Genomic DNA, 19,629 nt, shown 5'->3' with positions numbered 1-19,629 from the left:
CAGTCAATTTTGGGAGAGAAATTAGAGGCTTTTCCTTCTCTTAGCTCATAAATCCTGCCTCTTTCATGTCTCTTCCTGTTTTGTGAAGCTGAAAAGGTCGAGAACATTTAACATCAATGCTCATGCATTATTTCTTTGTCCTTTTTGTCTTCGAAGCTAATGGAAGCTATTCACAAGCAAGAGGAGATCAACTACAGATTGCAGGACTACATTGACCGCATCATCGTTGCCATCATGGAATCCAACCCATCCATCCTGGAAGTGAAGTAATGGCCATCCTTAAGCCCACCCCCATCCCACCCCCGACTAAACCCTTCAATCCACGCACCACCTCCCTGCACTGCCCCTGGCACAGCGGGCACAGTGTCCTTGGCACAGAGGGGCAGTTAGCGCCTGTGCCGCAGTGCACAGTACACACCCGATGGTAAAAAAGGAAGGAAACTCTCACTCTGAGACAAAAGCACTCTGAAGATTAAAATGATTCCTGCTGTGCCCCCTGGTGGTGGGCTTTGTCGTTGCACGCAGGAGTTTGTTACTGTTATGTTTGTGTGTGAGTGCGTGGGTGCACTGTTTGGCCCCTGTGACGCCCCTGTGTTGGGGACGGAGGGGCCGCCTCACTGTGTGTTCTGGATTGGGATTCTGTGTGGTGTGCTGTCCGCCCCCACGGGTGGGAGGCAGCAGCCGCGTTGTGGATGTTTTGCCAGTGTAAAAAAACCCAGGGGCTGAATTGTTCACTGTAGACTTATGCTTTGTCTTTAGTCCTTTCGATACGGAGCTGCTGGAAATATTTCTAATATGTGACGCACAGTGGGAGGGTTCCTCCCTATGGTTAATGCAGTTTGCTGCTCCCTCCAAACTCTTAATGCATTAACTGGTTACGACGAAGGGAGCTGTACACACCTGGCCCTCCACTGAGACAGAGGGAGAAGCTCCGTGCAGCTGTCTTACAAGGATGCACAACCAGAGGACCAAAAACATAATTCGGATTTACACACATACCATCATATTCGGTGTCTCAAAGCAATCATATTATACTGCACTCTTGACATCGCATCCTTTATCAACTGAAATAAAAATCTGCAGTACTCCTCCTGCCACCTTTTACCAGTCTCTCTCTCTTGGTCCTGAGGGCAGACTCAGTCTGAGAATGAGAAGGGGTTCCTGTAGCACATATTAGACCAAACCCTATTTCAGTGTGTGTGAAGCACTGCCTACACTGGGGCGGCTGTGGACGTGAGGCTTGCCCTTTTAGGGAGAGTTCCTGTTACAAAGGGGCCAAAATTCTTCTTTAAGCCACAAGCTTTGATGGCTTGTTAGCCATACTAGTTTTCTTCTCCCTGTGAGTCACCCCATTTTAATTGTGTGTGTGAGGCAGCCCTTTTAAATGAGGCCCGTTGGCCTGAGGGAGGGAGGTTTTCGGGTTCAGGTACAAAGTGTAAACACCACCCCAAAGGCCAGTGTTTGTGAGAATATCCTTAGGGACTTGACCTTTTTTGGGCATGTGTGTTTGTGTATTAAACGCCATGCCCGTAATGCATAGAAAAGTCCAGAGTGAGGGGGCTGTGTGTGAAGGATCCTTGTGTTCTCATTACGCACATGTTGGAGGGGCTGTGTCATAACCTGGGGGCTCATGGGATATTAGTGGGAACTGAGGGCTGAGCTGGGAGTGTAACCTTAATGGCAGAACTGCTTCAAGAAAGCACACACTTGGGGGAAGGCTTAATTTCACCTGTCTTTGGTCCTGTTTTTTTTAACCCTATTATCACTGGTCACTTATCAGCCATACACACAATCTTGTCACTACCTTAGTGAAACTTCTGGCACAGGGTTGTCACTGCTTTCTCTTTGTTGCGGCCTGTCTGGTTGAGCAGAGGGTTGTGGGAAGTGCGGTCCTTTGAGATGGAGCCCATCAGATTTAACTGTGTGTGATCTCCAGCAAGAGAAGGGGAGCCTGGCTTATGTGAGCTGTATGGGAAACGCTTCAGTCAGCCCTTTATTTTGCTGATCGAATCAAATCAAACGGATCAAAATGAGTTCTTCCCTCGTATTTTAGGCAATAAGCCAACTTCATGGGGTCCCGGACTAGCTCCCTTTTCCCCCCACCCATATTTTCCAACAGGGCAACTCGACCACTTATGATTGATCTGTGCACTGCATTGGTTAAAATAGTATTGTCAATGGCCCACTCAGAAAACAAAACAACTTGCCCTTTGATTCTCACATTCAACAAACCATGCCTTAAAAGTACAGGAACGAAGACCAACTTTATTAACATATGGATGTTCATAAGCAATAAACAGAGAGAACATTACAGGACTACTAACGGGACTGGAGGAGGGGATGGCTAAGAGCAACCAGTGGGACAGACACAGGAACTCTGACTCTGTGAGGAACAGTCAACAAAGTGCTGCGTGAGCCGCTCATGAGAAGGACCTTCGTGGAGCATCAACACATCTTCAAGGCGACTGGCAGATTTGTTCAAACGGGACATTTAAAGACTAGCCAGTGCCACTTGAAAACAGCCTCGATGGACTCTCTCGCCTGTTCAACGACGGCCGCGATTGACGCGTTGGCATCAGACAGGCGTATTTACCGCCAATGTTAGTGAGGGATGGCATTTGGAAGTGCTGTCGGGCATGCTGGCATAGCTCTGGGATTGGAGTTACAAAGCCAGATGCGCCATGTGTCCGACTCGCTCAACACCATCAGAGGGGACGGGCCTTGGATGAGATTGGCTCACTCAAGCAGCTAAGCACTCCCTGCTTAATTCTTTCTTCATTCAGTGCTAAAATGAAATGGCCTTAGATGTAAACTACTGTACATGGAAATGGTTGTTTTTTTTCTAATCTTTAGATGTAGTTATTTTTTTAATGAGAGGAAGAAGAATGAGTATTTAGTTTGGCCCTCTGTCGGGAATTAGCTGTACCCAGGAGGAATTTGAGTTCCGGTGCCCCTCCCTGGTGTTAGTTTCACACACGTGTATATAAATATGACACACAGGTACACTTACTTCACTTCTGTTCACTGAATCCATTCCTTTGCCTCCCTCTTAACACAGTGGCTTGTGGGATGCTTTAATCTGTTGATATATTTTATTTACTTGCGAAGGGAACTTAACTTCTGAGTGGCTTGATTCAGTGCTGTAAGTCCAGCTAGACGAATTTGGAAATGCTGTCCAAGGAGCAAACTTTTTGTGGGCAGGTTTTTCCACCAAAACGTCTAACCCCCCCCACCCCCACCCCCTGGGAAGCTGGCATGGTAGCACTGTGCACTGAGACCACAGTCGTCATTTAGTCATATAAGCACTATTTATTTATTTGTTTGTTTTATCTTTATGGGTAGCTGCTCACTGTATAATGTCTGTAAAAAAAAAAAAAAAAATGAGATCCAGAGACCTTGAAAGGCTGTGGTTGTAGGGTCCGCACCTGCCTGCATCTTCAGCCTCATGGGATGTGGCTTCCCATGAGAGAGACCAGAACCCACTGAGCCAATCAGAGGCCAGAAGAGACGGGTCAGAGAGAAGCACTCTGCTCAGCACACCTGTCCGTTCACCTAGAACCTTAGCTTCAACGTGGTGGCTGTTAATTGCTGCATTCTTAATGCCTGGTGGAGGACTGAGGGGAAATTCAGCACACTTTGACGCAACTGTTCAGACACCTGGTGCAATTAAAAGGGAGAGGAGAATCTGTAGTTTGTCCAAATCTTTCTCCACCACAGGATTGAACTTTACCTAACTAACAATTTTATAATGCACTTTAACACCACTCGTAATTCACTTCATTTAACTGCTTTCAAAATTGCCAAAGAACGATTTTTGACCTGAATATGACCATTTCATGGAGCAACTGCAGTGAGTATACCTTTCTTTAGTGTGGTCTGCATGGTCATGACCACACTTATTTAGGACACACTTAAACAGGCGTATTTTTTAGTTGATATGTGCTGTAACTGTACACTTAAAATGAGATTCAGCTGAGTAATTAGATTAAGTAGATGAATTAAATAAATGTATAGTCATCGATCAGTCAGACTGGAATCACTGGCGAGGCTTTATTTCCTTTATCTCCTGACCCGTCCGCGCTGAAATGTTGGTCAGCTGGGCCGACGCTATGTTGAGCCAGCCCTCTCTCTCAGAATCGGCCCTCCTGCTGGTCTGAACAGCGTTTGAATGACCGTGACTTTTTTTCGTCTGTCTGTGAAAGAAATACAATAAAGTTGAAATGTACACTGTATATAAATGGTTCCTTTTTTGTAAAAATGAAGACTTGTTCACAATTTAGCTTCCAAGTGCCCAAAGAGCGTTGTCTTGAAGGCACGGGCGTCGCTCATGGGTGCTGAACTCACTGCTCACCAGTTTAAAGACCCAAGAGAAATCATTCATTCACATGGTAACTGAGGATTATATTGTAAACTACAGTTTATTCTAATTGTGGAAGATATTGTATTAATTAAAAGATCAGTATTGTTTACTGCTGTATGTTACCATTTTCTCTGAAGAAATCCTGAAAGATGTAATCATATCATTGTTTGAAGAATAATAGACTTTCCAAGTTACTGTAAAAATGAGGGAGAGAAATGCCCTGAATAAGAAGATATTTGAAACCTAAATGTGTCCTTCGTTGTTATTTGTGGGCTCTAGTTTTGGAATGGGGGGGGGTCATGTGTGCTTGTGGACTGGTTGTAAAATGTGACAGGGTTCCAGGTGTGAGATGTGCAACAAGATCTGTTTGTAAGGCAAGAGTGAGTTTGATTGTAACGTGTGATTGTAATGTGAGGGATGGGTTGAGGTGTGATGGAAATGTGAAAGGTTTGCCATGATATGTAATTGCAACGTGAGAGTGAAGCACGAGTGGGAGTGAATGGTACGGAGCAGCACAGCTGCTTCTTTGCCTCTCAGTTACTGTGATCTCGGTCAGTGAGCGTGCTGCAACGCTCCAGTGCTGTTGGCTGCCTCTGGGATGGGGGAGCAACGCTTCAGTCGGGGATGTCCCGCCCCCATCCAGAAGAGAGAGGACAGCTGTTGTGGCACGGCACTTCTGGGAAATGGCGAACAGGAAGTGAAGAGCCATTACAGGGCATCCTTCCTCAGTGTGAACTCTATGTCACACACTGTAAACTGAGATTCATTTCCCTTTCTAGGGGATATTATGGAAAGAGGATATAATAGAAATGCATATCTGTGACATTTTTGCCAGTCTTTACCTGTTGAAGTTATACATAGTTGCTCCACTTGATAGCTTTTATTTTTAATTAACTTTTTTTTCTGTTGTGAAAATTGACCCTAGGACATAATGTTATGGTTGGATGCAACAATCATTTATAAATCAGCCTTTGAAGGGTCATTGACTTATTGTGTGCTTCAGACATCCACGTTAACACTTTTCCTGGGGTTCACTGATTCATTTTGTAATAATCTTTGAGTTTTGTCCAGTCATTGAGTTTCTTCCCCACATTTAAGGATGCACTTGAAAACCACTTCAGCTTTTACAGAGGACTACATCTGAACTCACCCTATCCCCTGCCCACGCGCGCACATACACACACACACACTTGCCTTGTGGCTGATGGAGACTGACTTGTTGCTTTCCCCTTGCTGTCCCTGAGACTGTTACAGTATAGAGATGGAATTAGGCCATTGTGTAAAGGCAGTCAGGAGCAGCAGCATTTAACAATTATTTGACACAGCAAGGAGGGTGCCACTAGAGGGCAGCATCGTTCTCAGACCAAATAAATCTTCAGTTTCATGTACCACATACACACTCGGGAGACCAATCAACATGCAATCTGTGGAGCCTTTCTTTCTTTTGTGTTCCAGTATTTAGGCAAAGCCCGTCCTTCACCTTTATGGTTCTCTTTTGTGCCCCTGTCCTTTGTCTTCTCCACACCCTGCTTTTAACCTGGATCTCAAGGCTTCACTGTTGAATTGCCTCTCGCTTCCATTTGTGAAAATGGTTTGCCGGCACAGGCCTTTGTAACTGTCTTCATTTCAGTCTTGGTCCCTGGCCTTGCAGAGGAGTGAGGAGTAAAGCTTGTACGGCCACTTTCCCATTCTTGTTCGGAAGACCTCTTTCCGTCCGGGTTGTGAGTATCGGCTGTCAAGACACAAGCATAGCACTGCATTGATTCACCCACCTGTCCCTGAAGAGTGAGAGCCTAACTACACCGTTTTGTCTCTCATGTAATGTCTGGAAGACATGATATATGCACCTGTGACACTAATTCTCAATTTCAGTCACTGTCCTATTAAGTTTAATCTGTTGCTGTCAGGACTTTGATTAGTTATAGATTGCATTCAGAATCAGTGGAGCCGGTTTTAAAAGAACTGTTTCAGGAGATGGAGTTGTACTGAAGTGAGCTGATCAGTTCTTTTAATGGATGCCTTTGTATTTCATACAGCACCTGTGGTATTATTTCATATTTAATACCTCTCCCTAAACCCTGCATCCAGGCCACTGGCTTCTTGCAGGCAATTTCTTCTCACAATGGAGAGAGTAGGACGTGCTGGATGGCACAGGCACAGCGGGGCATTGTGCAATTTTTCCGCAGTTTGGGGACACGTTGATCTGTGTTCGCAACATATGATTCAAAGTAGGAGGAAATGTTCTGTGCTATTTAGTGTGGCCTTGTGTAGGGTCTCTGTGGGCTTCCAGCTGTGTGAATGCTGATGTGGGAGCCTCTACATGTGGCCTTTGAGGACATGTTTGGCATAGGTTTCCTCTTTCTCTGAACTCAAACCTCCTCAATGTTAAAGATTGCATATTTAGGTAATATTTTATGCATCTATAAATCACTGGCCCACAGAGTGAAACAAGAGCATTAGACTACTAAATGTGTTTGTGCAAATGCTGATGATGATGACATACTTGTTAATATTTGTACTCATTGCATAAATTTTGTCATTGAAATTAAGAGGAAGATACTCTTAAGCACTTTTGCATGAAAGGAAGAAACAGGTAAACACTATATTTTTTTCCCCAAAGTTCCAGAATCTTCTGGCAGAAATATAAAAAAAGATGAGTACTTGGTGTGGAAAATCTGTCAAGCTAAGACGGAACAAGGTGGGTAAATTTAGGTCAGCGGATTGCTTTATCGCGCGATCATGGTATTTTTAAAACGGAACAAAATGCATGTTTTACAATCTAGGACAAGAGGAGGATGTGCTTTTATAAACAGACCTGCCAAACAGATTCTACAATTTCACATAATGGAGTTCGGTTTCCATTTTAGTAAAACAGAAAAAAGACTAGGCCAGGGAGGGGGTGTATGTGTGCACGTCACCACGTGGCTGATGACAACACTTTTAATTTATTAGCAGATTTATTAGAGAAAGGTCATCTGTGTGCCTCCTGGTTCTCACTGCAGGCCATTCTCTTACACAGTCCCACACGACACAAACTCAGTGCATGTAGATGTTTTTTTTTTTGCCCCATACCCCACCATCACCACCACCTCCCCACACCACACACAGAAAAGAAACAACAGTTACAACAAAGGAGGAAAGAAACAGTACATCCGATGTACCGGAAATCGCACGGGGCTTAATAGCCCCGATGACAACTTTATAAAAGTTTCTCATTTTTTCACAGCTATTTTTATAGTTCATTCTGAGAACAGCCTGTAAAGTCGGTTATTGTGCGCATTCCGGCAAGTCCCCGCCCCCTCTGGCGGCTGTGGATCCTGCTGAGGAGACCGCACTGCACATGCTCTGCGCAGACGGGTTACCATGGAAACGCCCAGGGACCCGCAGGAAGACGGATCATCCGAAGCGCTGTTGCGTCATACGGAGGCATGTGTCTCGCTCCCTCGGACGTCTACGCACATTCTAGCGCTGCAGGGAAGCAGCCTCCTCGTCACCACATTCATGTTTTTCTTCATTCTGAGGTGGTGGTATTGGACACAGCCCCGGTGGGACTGAAGATGTTGCCAGATGAAATTAGTGCATGAGTAACTAATGGCAGTTTATATTCAGACCAAATAGCAGGTTCTGGGAAATGAACGTAAAGGTCATGGTAGGTCAGGATCTTTTCATATTAAAGTCATTTGGATGAAATTCCCTGAAATTGTTGCCTTTTGGATAAATGAATATGGCGCATGTTTTGTACCCCAACGAGCAATGATTAATGGGTGATCAAAGTTGAGTCCCCCATCTGAAGAAAGCATATAGATTACAATTAGAGTATACACATATACAATCATAATCACGTCTTTGGAGAGAAATTAGACTCACAAACTACATGACCCTTATGACCTTAAATGATACCAAAAATTGCCTTTCTCTTCTACTCAAGGATGAATATATTACAATCAGTCTAGTGAAAGAGGGTTCTAACAAGATCAAATTTGACTACAAGTATTTCCTTAACAAGCGGTCTCTTAGTTTCTAAGTTTGTGTACCATATATGAATTGGCATGTATACAATCAGCCCGTTAAAGATAGTCATGGTGTTAATTCAACTTCCTAAAAATTCATAGAGAAAATATGTTTGTCTCACTGAAACCATAATAGTATCTGTATCAAAACACAAGTGATGACTTTCTGATTTCCACATATGTGAACTAATTGCGTTGGACACTTCCAGCCAAGGTGAACTTAAAGGAATACTACTAACTGGAAACAAGAATCTACAGACTCTTTGTGACCTGTATACAAAGATTTCAATATTTTTATTATATACTTATTATTTTCATTCATTTCTTCTGTTAAGTGAGGCAAAAAGCACAACCACACAAGTAACAGTATGACAAAGTAACAGTATAATTAATAATAGGTTTCATCAATAACTGTACCACAAGCGAGCATCTTATCAAAAGGAATGCATCCATGAGTTAAATGTGTTGCTCCCTCCCATCTTAAGTTCTTCATTCTTTCTATCAATGCAGGCCAATATATGGAGAACGTGCGTCAATGCAGTTCATACACATTGTCTGAAATTCAGAAGGGTGGGTCCTAATGTGGTACCAGAATAACCTTCAGTGAATGACATACTGCGGAAGGAAATGATGGAGGGAATATAATCCTTATGTTAATGCTCATTGGAACCTCGATGTTTTCTACACGTTATGCTGGGTACAAAGAAACAAAATACACAGCATAATCTGCATTTTGGTTGTTCTGTGATTTAGCTAAGTGGCATTAGCAGCAGATTTGCGGTCAACTGCATTTCAATTCAGTCAATTAAAAAAAAAAAATTATGGAAATTAAATTCACTGATTTAAAAATCCTCACATAAAATGAATTCATTTTCAGTATCTATTTATGAATCGAATTTCAGTTCGTTCCCTGAATTGACTGAATTGAAATGGAATTGACCACAACTCTGATTAGCAGCATATTCAGGTTGTAGCATTTTAATGGTAAATTGATATATTTTTCAATTTAATAAAGACCTGCAGTCGCTGCTCTGATGTTCAACCTTCCCTCTCCTAAACTGCCACAGTGTCAGTGTAGAAGTTCAATACTGTTCATTAGTCAACCTGGCAGGAAGAGGATGTTACAACTTAAGCACAAAATTTAAATCAAGGTGGTCTGAATATGTCTTTGCTGGCGACTGCTCTTCTTCTGTGGTGCCGGGAGGGAGGAGGCAGGCGCGTGGCCTAGCATGGGGACTCCACGTAGTCGTTGTCGAGGCGGGGGCGGAACGGCGCCGCCAGCGAGCGGCTGATGACGATGACGCGCGGCGCCAGGCAGTCGTCCCGCTGGTGCAGGATGTTCCAGATGAGCATGGCGGCGGACAGGGTGGCCAGCAGGCAGGCCGCGATGTCCACGTAGCACGAGTAGGACAGGTGAGTGTAGGGGCCGATCCGGTAGAACGTCACCAGCCCGATCACCAGCACGAAACCTGGGGGAAGCGAAGAGACATGAGCGCGTGACTCACGGCGCACCGACAGAGGATACTTGCCAGTTTTTTTAACCCCAAATGTATGTCAGTACTCATAAATCTAGTTTGTTTGTACAGAAAAAGATCCTCAATTTATAGCTACTAGATGCAGTTCTTTTAAAACAAGTGTTGCAGGATTGGATGGCCATCGTTGACAGGGAAAATTCAAGAGAAAATCGGTACACTATGTATGTGCAGAGTACAATGCCAAGCTCACAATGTTAAGCTGAATACATGTTAGTATAGACCAAGTGCAAGAACAGCTAAATAATATAATTCATAACCACTAAAACAATGTAACTGCTTCTAGGAATTCCCCCAAGGGCCATGTGCATGTTACAAAATACAATTCATATTTAGATGCACTCCCTGGAGGCATACAGAGTATACAGCATTCTTTTGCTTGCTTTTGGTGAACTAAACATACGGTATGTGGCCTGTTTCCATTTCTGACCTTTCCTCCAGACGTTTCGGTTTTTCAGTTTCAGACAACAGGGACGAAGAATGACTCTTTTTCATTTTTCCTTATCCATTCATAAACACTTTGAAGTGGCTGGCCTCTTTTCTTTTGTTGGTTGCTTTGCATAACTGCCAGTGAAAACAGCTTCGGTAAACATGAGCAAAAGACAGGGGTTTGTATGCGCTTGTTTTCAAGCTTTTAGCTGCAATGTGAAATTCCTTGTAGCCAACGCAATTCCATGGGGAGTAATACGCATAGCCCTGGGAGGAGAGAAACATTTCCATTAAAAGAGATGCGTGTAAGACTGCAAGAGCTGGGTACGAGCAGGTTGAGCCTTGACAGTCCTATTTAAATGCTGCTCTGCTTACTGAAATACGAGCCTGAGTCATTATTGCACCAGAACAACTTTATTATTCATTTATATTCCTTTAATGTGCATACCGAGTTTAAACAGCCTAGTGCATCAGAGAGACAAAGCGAGAAGCAGCCCTGAGGTATTCTGTAACATCAGCTTTTTTAAACAAGTACCCTTTACTATGTGAAAACTACCAGTCAAAGCTGGGATAAAGTGTACTGTATGTTGTTTTAGTTGAAGTGAGGCCCTAACACACTGATCAAATTAACTCAACAGACTCTGGGGAAAGAGGCTGGATGTGATTTCATTTGTCCCTCTCTTGCCTGTGTTTCTCTTCATGTTGTGAGTGAAAACTGAATCTGGCTCAGGCATAGTTAATTCCCCCCAGGAGAAATGGGGTCCCTTCGGGGGGAGAGGCCCCCTGCTGATGGTCTACCTTCGGGAGACAGGAGCATCGCTCACCCGTCCCGACAGTGTGCAACAGGAACACGGCTCCCCCCCATCCCCCTCCAGCGGCCCAAAAATAAAGCCATTTATCTCAGCGGAGTCATTTCCCTTCACAGGCCCTCTGCCTGAACCTCTTCAAGGGGAGGCGTAGCCAGGCAGGTCCCAGAGACCTGTCCTGTCTGGGGACAGCAGCGCTGAGCCGACCTCAGGAAGCAGGAGTCTGCTCCCTGCAGGCCCTCTGAAGCATGTTTGGAAACGCTCCCGTCGGGCCTGTGTCACTGCGTCCGCTGGAATCATTTGTCACGATAAGGGAGGCTTTCTTTTTTTGGGGGGGCTTTTATTTTCGTGGGTGTGTCCCTTCACCTCTAAGAACTTCTCTGGAATGTCTGTGATATTATCTCCCTATTCGTTATGGCTGTCATCTTGTTAATGCCATCATCTTTTAAATATGGAAACTCCTCAGATGATATTAAACGGACAAAATGTATCGTAATTTGATTGCGTAGCAAAAAATAAATAAATAAAAATAAAACCTACCATAACACTGGGCATAGTGAAGCTGATCAAATGCAACTATATTTAAAGAGTTTATACTTTTTGAGAAAGACTCCCCTGAGGGAACGCTAAGGACATAATTAAACAATGGAATAAGGTACTCCAAATCCATCAATGTACTTTTACAAAAAGCGGATATGAACAGATTAGGATATGATTCAGATGATCTCCTTGACTACAAGGTAGCACAGTGCTAAATGGGTTTTATTTAGAGCCTGCCTGTTTACCTTGTCTGTCTCCTTTTCCAAGAAAAAGAAAAACGTTCTTCCCAAACTCGTGGGCAGGGCCAGGGGGTCGGGGAGCTGTGTGAAACACTTTTTTGGCACGACGGAATCTCTTCTGGCTTCCTTCCCTTGCTTTCCTCTTGCCGTCCTTCCTTCCCTCCCTCCCTTGTGCCCTAATTGTTGAGGGGCACTGGCAGTGGGAGTTACCCGCTCTTTCTTCAAGCCCCCTTCATAGAGTCTACCGGCTCTGCGCCAGAGCCTCCAGCTTCATAGCCCAACGTGAACTATGCCGTGTCGCCTCCTGTCATAGCCCCAAACAACAGGTGAATTCACACAACAGGTGAATTCCCTTGGCATTTGAATTCACGCGTCAATCATTTGATTCGCTGAAAGCTATTTAGGGGTAAATTTAATTCTTTTCCTTCTCTTTTACAAGGTGAAGGCTGTGTCAAACCAATGGCAGCCCAACACACTAACAGAGCTGGACTGTGTGCAGCTCACCCATATCAATCTGTCTCTCTCAGCACACCGTGGCACCGTTTTAAAGATTAAAGACCACTAAACCCCAATCATTTCAGCATGTCTCTGATATTGCTCTTTCGTATTTCTTCAGAGGATAATGCTGGCTTATGTGAAAATGTCACCAGGTCTGCACTCCAACTGTTCTGCCAAGAAATACCTTTGAAAGCCTGCAAATCAATCGATATTACCATTTCAGCATTGTTTGATAGCGAATTATGACAAAATGTCAGCTGTGTAAAGGAGATGCATGGCCCTGAATACTGAGGTAGTGACAACTGCATGATTTCTCTCATTTTTCTTCTAAACAGAGGTTTGATCTAGATTTAGATCTAGAGATTTAAATTTAGTACACTGAATCACAGTAGCAGTTTTTTATTTTAGCTGTAGTTGCCGACACAGAGTGTGGTAAAATATTTACGTGTCTATTACATTGGTATTGATTATCCAAAAGGAGTAAATATTTCATTAAAAAGAGGTAATCTGAATCTTTGTCATTGTACGTCCTGGTACTGAAATAATTCATCAACATACATGTAAGTACTGGCATTCATATCATATGTAAATTGTCCATGTATGTTAAATATGAATCTCCATAGAAGTCCAATTAGCTACTGAGTGTGTGTGGCCCATGTTTCTGGTGACAGCACCCACCGCTGTGATGGAGAATTGCCTTTCACCTGATATCACAAAGGGATGCTTTCTCTCACTCTTTGTAAGGAGAAATATAAAAGATAAGCCTGCTTATCTAGACAGCAGCCGGTCCCATCCCACAGTGATCAGTGAGCCGTGAGCTAATTGTTTTTTTTGTTTTTTTTTTTTGTAATTGACCATATCCCCCCCACTCCCTCAAAACACAAGCTCTCTCTCTCCTGCCCCAGTCCCGCTCCACTCTTGGTTTGCATAACAGGTAGTAACAGGCATTTCCTGGTCCTGAGCAGGGATATCCTGGCGCCCGACAGTCGCTCCCTGCATGTGGAGTTACACGGGCCTGTAACAGGGGGGCTAAAATTAGCCGCCGGCTGCGCAGAGCCTCGAGCCCCGCCACCCAGTGCACTGGGACAGGACAGCGTGGCACGCCTCCTCACCAGGGAGCGCGGGCCTTCAAGGGATCGTCCTGTCATGTCTGTCTCCCTGCGGGTTCGTTTCAGGTCTGTCCTCTTCTTTCAGGACTGTCCAAGAAAGCCCGGCCCTTATCTGATGAGCTTCAATCGGCCCACATCTGAAAACTTTGTTTGCGTGCTCTGCTTGAAATGATTCCGTGTTGTTTGATATTGTTTGTATGTGTGTGTTTTCTTGCCAACAAATCCCCAAAAGGCCCATTTTGAACCTGAAGAGCGGAGCGGAACACATTTCTTTTGTGGAACTACAGTGAAATATACAGCCATGTATGGCTGAGTGCAGCGGCACAGCTTTTGAGCCCTTGATAAATGCATCTAAGATGTTGTAGTTATATCCATCTATATAAATGAGTTGCAGTGTGTGAAATGTAACTGTAAATTTGTTAATTGCCCTAAATAAGACCCTCTATAACAACCCTCTGCTATTCAAAAAATTTGATGGGCGAGAGATCAATAAGGGGGAGAATTACAGCCCTCAAAAAAGTAGCCCTCACAGTAAAGCTTTTAGACAGTACCATACACTTCCCTCTCACAGTTTCACAGACACATGTTTAAGAATGAAGATATGGCATATAACTGGAGTGCATTGCTGGAGTTGCAAAACTGCAGCAATCATATTCCATTTTTTCAATAAAACTCCATTTTGAGCCAGAACCTGCACTTTACTGATGAATCCTTCATTAAATTGCAACTAAACAGGAAAGAACTGCTAAAAACCAAGTAATTCATAATTGTTTTACGTTGGACTGCATGGACTGCATATGTAACGCAGTGGTAAGGAGCAGGGTTTGTAACCGAAAGGTTGCTGGCTTGATTTTCTGCTGAGGCACTGCTGCTGTACCCTTGGGCAAGGTATTTAACCCAAAATTGCCTCAGTAAATATCCTGAATAACTGGATAAAATGTGAAAACTGTAACCTATGTAAGTCGCTAAATGGCAATAATGTAATAATGTAATGTAACACTCAATGGAGTCTAGACTCTCCTATCTATTCAAAACAACAAACCATACTAACATGCTGTATAAATCATCTCTGACAGGAAACTAAACTTAGTTGTTTTTTTAGCTATTTGCAAGGAGTGAAATAGTTTATAGGTAATGCACCGGTTGGCACAGTGGTGCCGAGGCATTTCCTTGCTTCAGGTCTACTTCCAGGTGTGATATGTACTTCAGTAGCAAGAAAGTGCCTCAAGAATTCTTTGGTACTGCCTCTACCTTCACATGAACCTTACTGAGATACCTAACTGTGAAAGAAAACATAAGCATGACATGCATGCAGCGTATTTCACTCCATCTATTCAATTACAAAAAGTTACAAAAATTACAAAAGTTATATAAGCAAGCTGTAGTCGTTATCATATAAAGAATCGTTAGTCAGAAAAAAAGAGATTAGCATATAAAATTTGTACTGCAGGTGATTGTTCTCATTGTTCAGAAATGAAAATAAATAACCCCTTTCTATTCAACAAAACCTGAGTATCATGTTTGTTTCCACTAGGATTTTATGCAATACAGTGAGGAGAGAGGTCTGGTGTGAGCAAAGAAGGACTTTTGTTCCATTGATATTCACAGCCTGTAAATGTTCTAAAAACCACAGCAAACACAGATGAAAAAATTTACAGCCAACAGTCACGGTTCAGGGTGCAGAACACCCACGGTGGCGCCACAATCGTCAATCAGATTACTCACAGCAAAACAGCCTTTCGCAACTCCACATGAAAAATGTGGAGCAGATCTCAGACAGGCCTTTTATCACTGTTATTTATTTGCTTGGTTAGTGTCCTTACTCAGGGGCAATGTGCAGCTGATGTTTTTGTATACTGTCTATATTAACTTGTATATTTTCCTGAAACAATTCCCGCCAAGGACCTTGCTCAGGGGTACAATGGCAGTGCCTCGTCTGGGAAATGAACCCGCAACCTTCTGGTTACAGGCCCATTGCCCCAGACTGGCCTTCCGTGAGCCTGCATCGTATCTCAGCAGCCTGTACGTGTTTGGGTGGCGTGTCCGTGTGCGGTGGGAGGGGGTGCAGGTGCTCTTACTCACTGGCCAGCTGGAAGAGCGCGGCGATGGCCTCCTCCCACCACTGGGAGTCCTGGGTGATGAAGGGCAGCTCCAGCAGCCCCAGCAGGAAGATGAGCTGGCCGGCCGTCAGGGCCACCGTGGCCATCAGGTTACAGGCCCGCATCATGTCGAACTGCACTGGTGGGGGGCAAGGAGAGGGCCGTTACAGACTCTCGTGAGTGTCTTCAGGCTGTTCTTTTCTTTTCTCAGTTCTCAGTTCTTGTCACATAAACCTTGTCATGGACAGGAAAAGTTTAACTTTAAAAGAGGCACAACAGCACACTAAGGGAGTTAAGTGAAATGTCTGTCGCTGGCTGTGCATTGACAAATAGTGACAAACATGAGTAACATCAATACAAAGCCTGACCAATTAACAGCCAAAAAGAATATATCAGTTTGTTATTATGTAAGAACCATGTTTTTGTTTCAGCTAGCTACATAGCTGGCTATGTGTGATGTATTAAAGTGTTGCTTGTAAGATCATTTTATCGACTGTTAGTTAGCTATCAAAATGCCTGCAATGCAAGCTGTCTTGAATATACACATGCGCTAACCAGCATGCATGCAGACTAACAGCAGTGGCAACTTTTGGCAGTACATTTTGATAGTCCCACCAAAAAATGCATAAGCCTACAATGCAGTTTTAAAATCCATTGGACAACTATGGTGCAAGTCTTTGAACATTTCTCGATCTTAGTGGGCAGTGAGAGCAGGCAGCACAGACACCTCTAGGGTCCTTCTTCCCACAGTGCCCCTATCCTACTGGCCTGCATTCCTTCACACAGAAGAAATAGTCCCAGCTGTGTTTTGATTTAGTGAGTATGTGTTTATCCTCCGGCTTTACACACGCTTTCACTGTGACCCCACATTCTTTGGCTCATTTTGCGGACCAAGGGGGGGCATTCAGTCTAACTGCTTTACGGCTCTGTCCTCAGCTTTGATTAGTGCATGTAAGTTATGTTTTGTTAGGTATTTGAATATCACTATATCTCACTGATGTCAAATGCCAAAAACTCTCTAGGCGTTCAACACAACATTTAGTTTAAATGACCCATCCTGTGATTGACAACTTACAGTCTAAAATGTGTGGCTCGTTTGGACTCTCCCTTAAAGTTCTAACGGAATAAAGAAATCGTGGAGTAAACAACAGATTGGCAATGAACATTTGTCCGGCAACAGTTCCGGTACTTGACAGATTTGTTGTTTAGTAAGTCCTAATACTCTGTTCTCCACAGTGTTTCTGCTAATGTTTGCTTCCATGCACGATTTTATGAATACAAAGAACTGGTACACAGCACTTACTGTTGTTCAGCTAGCCACTGTCTGCTGGATCATGCACAACTCATTCATGATGTTTCATTTCAGTTTTTCATTCATGATATTGTTCCCATCATGCATTTCCATTCACAAGCAGGACATTTTGAGTGACAGAACGAATCTGGTTTCATTAACGATCTAACAGACTGTTCAAGTTATATCAAGACCGTTTTTTGTTTAAAAGGGAAAGGACCATCATGCAAACCCCCTCCTCCTCACTCACACTTGACAGTGCTGCGGGACTCCTGGAAGCCGGCGTACTCGGAGCCCCATCCCAGCGTCTCGCAGCGGTACCTGGCCCCCTGGCCGCGCTGCCCGGTGCCCGCCTCGTCCCGGCCGCGCTCGGCCACGGGGCACATCCTCCACAGCCCCACGCTGCGCTTGCGCCCGTCTTCCAGAGCCTGCAGCACCCAGCTGGGCGTGAAGGCGGCCACGTTGTTGAGGACCAGGGACAGCAGGGCCACCGCCACCGCCGCCACCACCAGCCTCCGCCGCACGGCCATGCGGCCTCCCCCCCCGGCGCCCTCCACGGGGGCAACACCGTGTCTCCGTCCCGTCTCCTCGCCCTCCCCCTCCGCCGCTGCCGCTGCCCCGGGACCCCGACAGTCACCGCTGGCACTGGGCAGGCCACCGAGTCGCGCCAACAAAAACGAAAAGAAAACACTGACCGAAAAGACACGACTGTTCTCAGCTAAAGGACATCTCCGTTCATTCTCATCCAGGGTCTGATCTCGGGTCAGCGGGAGGACAGCTGGAGCGTTTACCCTTCCTCCTCTGATTTGGGCACCGAGGGCAATCGCGGGTTCCTCCAGCAAGCAGTCAGGTCCATTCCACTGGCTCTGTCTCTCTCCTGCTGCCGATTCCTCGCTCTCTCTCTCTCTCTTGCTCTCTCTCTCCACTGTGCTTTTTTCCTCAGGTTCTGTGGGCTGTTTTGAGGCACGCTGTGGAGGAGGGCGCCTCTCTGCTCCTTTTTTTCCCAGCCCTCTGCAGGGGTGGAGGATTGGACGGACGTGCGGATTAGGCAGCGGAGGGGGTGACGGTCGTGCCCTGCAGCTGGGGGTCGCTCTCCGAGCTGGACGGCCCCCCCCTTCGGCGCTCCCCTTTTGCAGTGCGGTCCCCGGGGCAGCTGAGCACCAGATGTGAGAGGAGAGGGTGCTTGTCTGGGGTCGCGGCAGGTTTTGGTGCAGAGTTTCGACGCACGCGTGTGTGTCCGTGGAGGAGAGTGTTTTGGACAGAACAAGGGGCGTGCTCCCTCACCGTGACAAGCTCTGCCCCTGCAGCCAACCAGCAACAGGATGCATTTCCTGCATGGGAACGGGACTAGGAACAGGGGGTTGGATGGGGTGAGGGGGGTGGGGTGACAGACTTCAAACACCCCCTCCCCTGTTCTCTCTCTGTCTCTCGCTTTCACTCAGTGGCGAAATACACCATTATTGGGAACAGGGGACAAGAATCTCTCTGTCCTACAGTTCAATTTTACAGACTAACGCCCTCCTCAAGGTGACACAGGAGACGGGCAGGGGCTGCCCGCGCTCCCATTAACTTCCCAGTCTGTCGTAGGGGCCCCTAAAAGATTCCGGGAATTTCCTGTTGCCTGGCTTTAATAAACAGCCCACATCTGCATCTGGTAAAGAAGCGTGGGGGCGGAGGGATTCGATTCCAATGGGGAACAGATGGGTGCGGAATCCGTGGTGGTGGTTCAGGGAGAACACTGCGGAGGAGGGCAAAAGTGCACCCTTCTGCCCCACTCCCACGCCACCATCCTCCCTACATCCCCCCCCCCCGGGTTCCCTCCCTGACTTTTAACAAGTCCGCGCATGAATTTACATTCCACCGAATTGTGTCAATATTTGTCTGTCGAATGATTTCACACTCGATTTCTGATGAAAGAATGCGCTTGAAACCATTAAAAACTGGGCGCCTCATGGTTTTACAAGTATCAGCTGCTGAGAGGATCAGACTACCCGCCATTGCTGCCAAAACCCCTGCTTCTCGGGTGGCATGAGGTTGCCTAGAAAAACCGTGTATTACTTCCAGTATACGCCAAGTCATTCAGTGGTTCTATTATGAGTAGTGTTGTATGTATTAGGTTTGTCAAAAGTACATGAGTACCATATAGTGCTGCAGCTTAGGCTGATAGTAACATATTTTACAGAGCAAGACCGATGTACAGCTAATCTAAGAAGCATCAGAAGACTACCGCATACGTCACAGATACTACTATCTACAAGCACCAAGCATAATCTTACTGGGATAATTATGTTTTATGTGGTACATTTAGGTTTTGAAAATAACAAAATTGAAAAATAAATTCGCTGAGATGTTTTCATACTGGTTTCATCTTTGTATACACATCTTTTCTCTACATGCTCTTATGCATTGATTTTCATGTTATGGGTAAGTGTAAATTAACAAGATCCTGAATATGTAGCCGTACTTTTTATCAAAAATATTTCTGCAGCCTTTCTAGGAAGCATTTCAGTGATTTTTACTTCAAATATGCATCACATAAAAGTGAAAACCTATCATACTATTAGCTCCCAGCAGTGGAATTCTGACTGATCTCCTTAATGTTAAAAACGATTTATATTTTATTCAAGAAGGCATAGCATTATAAGAAAATATTATGATGTAAAAAGATGCCGGTGCCAACCACCGGCTTTACTGCTAATCTTAAGAATATGGATAA

At 44.9% G+C, this 19,629-nt stretch overlaps 2 protein-coding genes across 3 annotated transcripts in view; one reads left to right on the top strand and one right to left on the bottom strand.

The window, feature by feature from the left end:
• LOC118794808 (rab11 family-interacting protein 3-like) overlaps positions 1-4,491 on the top strand; it is a 41,019-nt gene extending 36,528 nt beyond the window's left edge. For both annotated transcript variants that reach the window (XM_036553088.1, XM_036553087.1), the window contains one exon: positions 157-4,491. In XM_036553088.1, coding sequence (XP_036408981.1) covers positions 157-270 — 114 coding nt within the window. In that variant the 3' untranslated portion in view covers positions 271-4,491. The remainder of the gene's footprint in view (positions 1-156) is intronic.
• A 4,156-nt stretch (positions 4,492-8,647) lies between these two features.
• LOC118794815 (transmembrane protein 204-like) lies at positions 8,648-18,239 on the bottom strand. Its single transcript, XM_036553095.1, has 3 exons — positions 17,164-18,239; positions 15,606-15,761; positions 8,648-9,839 (listed from the first exon to the last, which is right to left on the bottom strand). Exons 1-3 carry the CDS (start codon positions 17,441-17,443, stop codon positions 9,595-9,597), a joined length of 681 nt encoding a protein of 226 aa, XP_036408988.1. The 5' UTR covers positions 17,444-18,239; the 3' UTR covers positions 8,648-9,594.
• Positions 18,240-19,629: the final 1,390 nt, after the last annotated feature.

This window comes from Megalops cyprinoides, chromosome 19 (genome assembly GCF_013368585.1).
Source record: "Megalops cyprinoides isolate fMegCyp1 chromosome 19, fMegCyp1.pri, whole genome shotgun sequence".
NCBI classification, from domain to species: domain Eukaryota; kingdom Metazoa; phylum Chordata; class Actinopteri; order Elopiformes; family Megalopidae; genus Megalops; species Megalops cyprinoides.
This window is presented reverse-complemented; position numbering and strand designations above follow the sequence as displayed.

Coding starts and splice junctions, on each gene's coding strand:
- LOC118794815 (XM_036553095.1), bottom strand. CDS start 17,443: ATGGCCGTGCGGCGGAGGCTGGTGGTGGCGGCGGTGGCGGTGGCCCTG. Junction 15,762..17,163: donor GTCCCGCAGCACTGTCAAGT/GTGAGTGAGGAG, acceptor GCCCCCCACCAG/TGCAGTTCGACATGATGCGG. Junction 9,840..15,605: donor CGCGCTCTTCCAGCTGGCCA/GTGAGTAAGAGC, acceptor CGCTTCCCCCAG/GTTTCGTGCTGGTGATCGGG.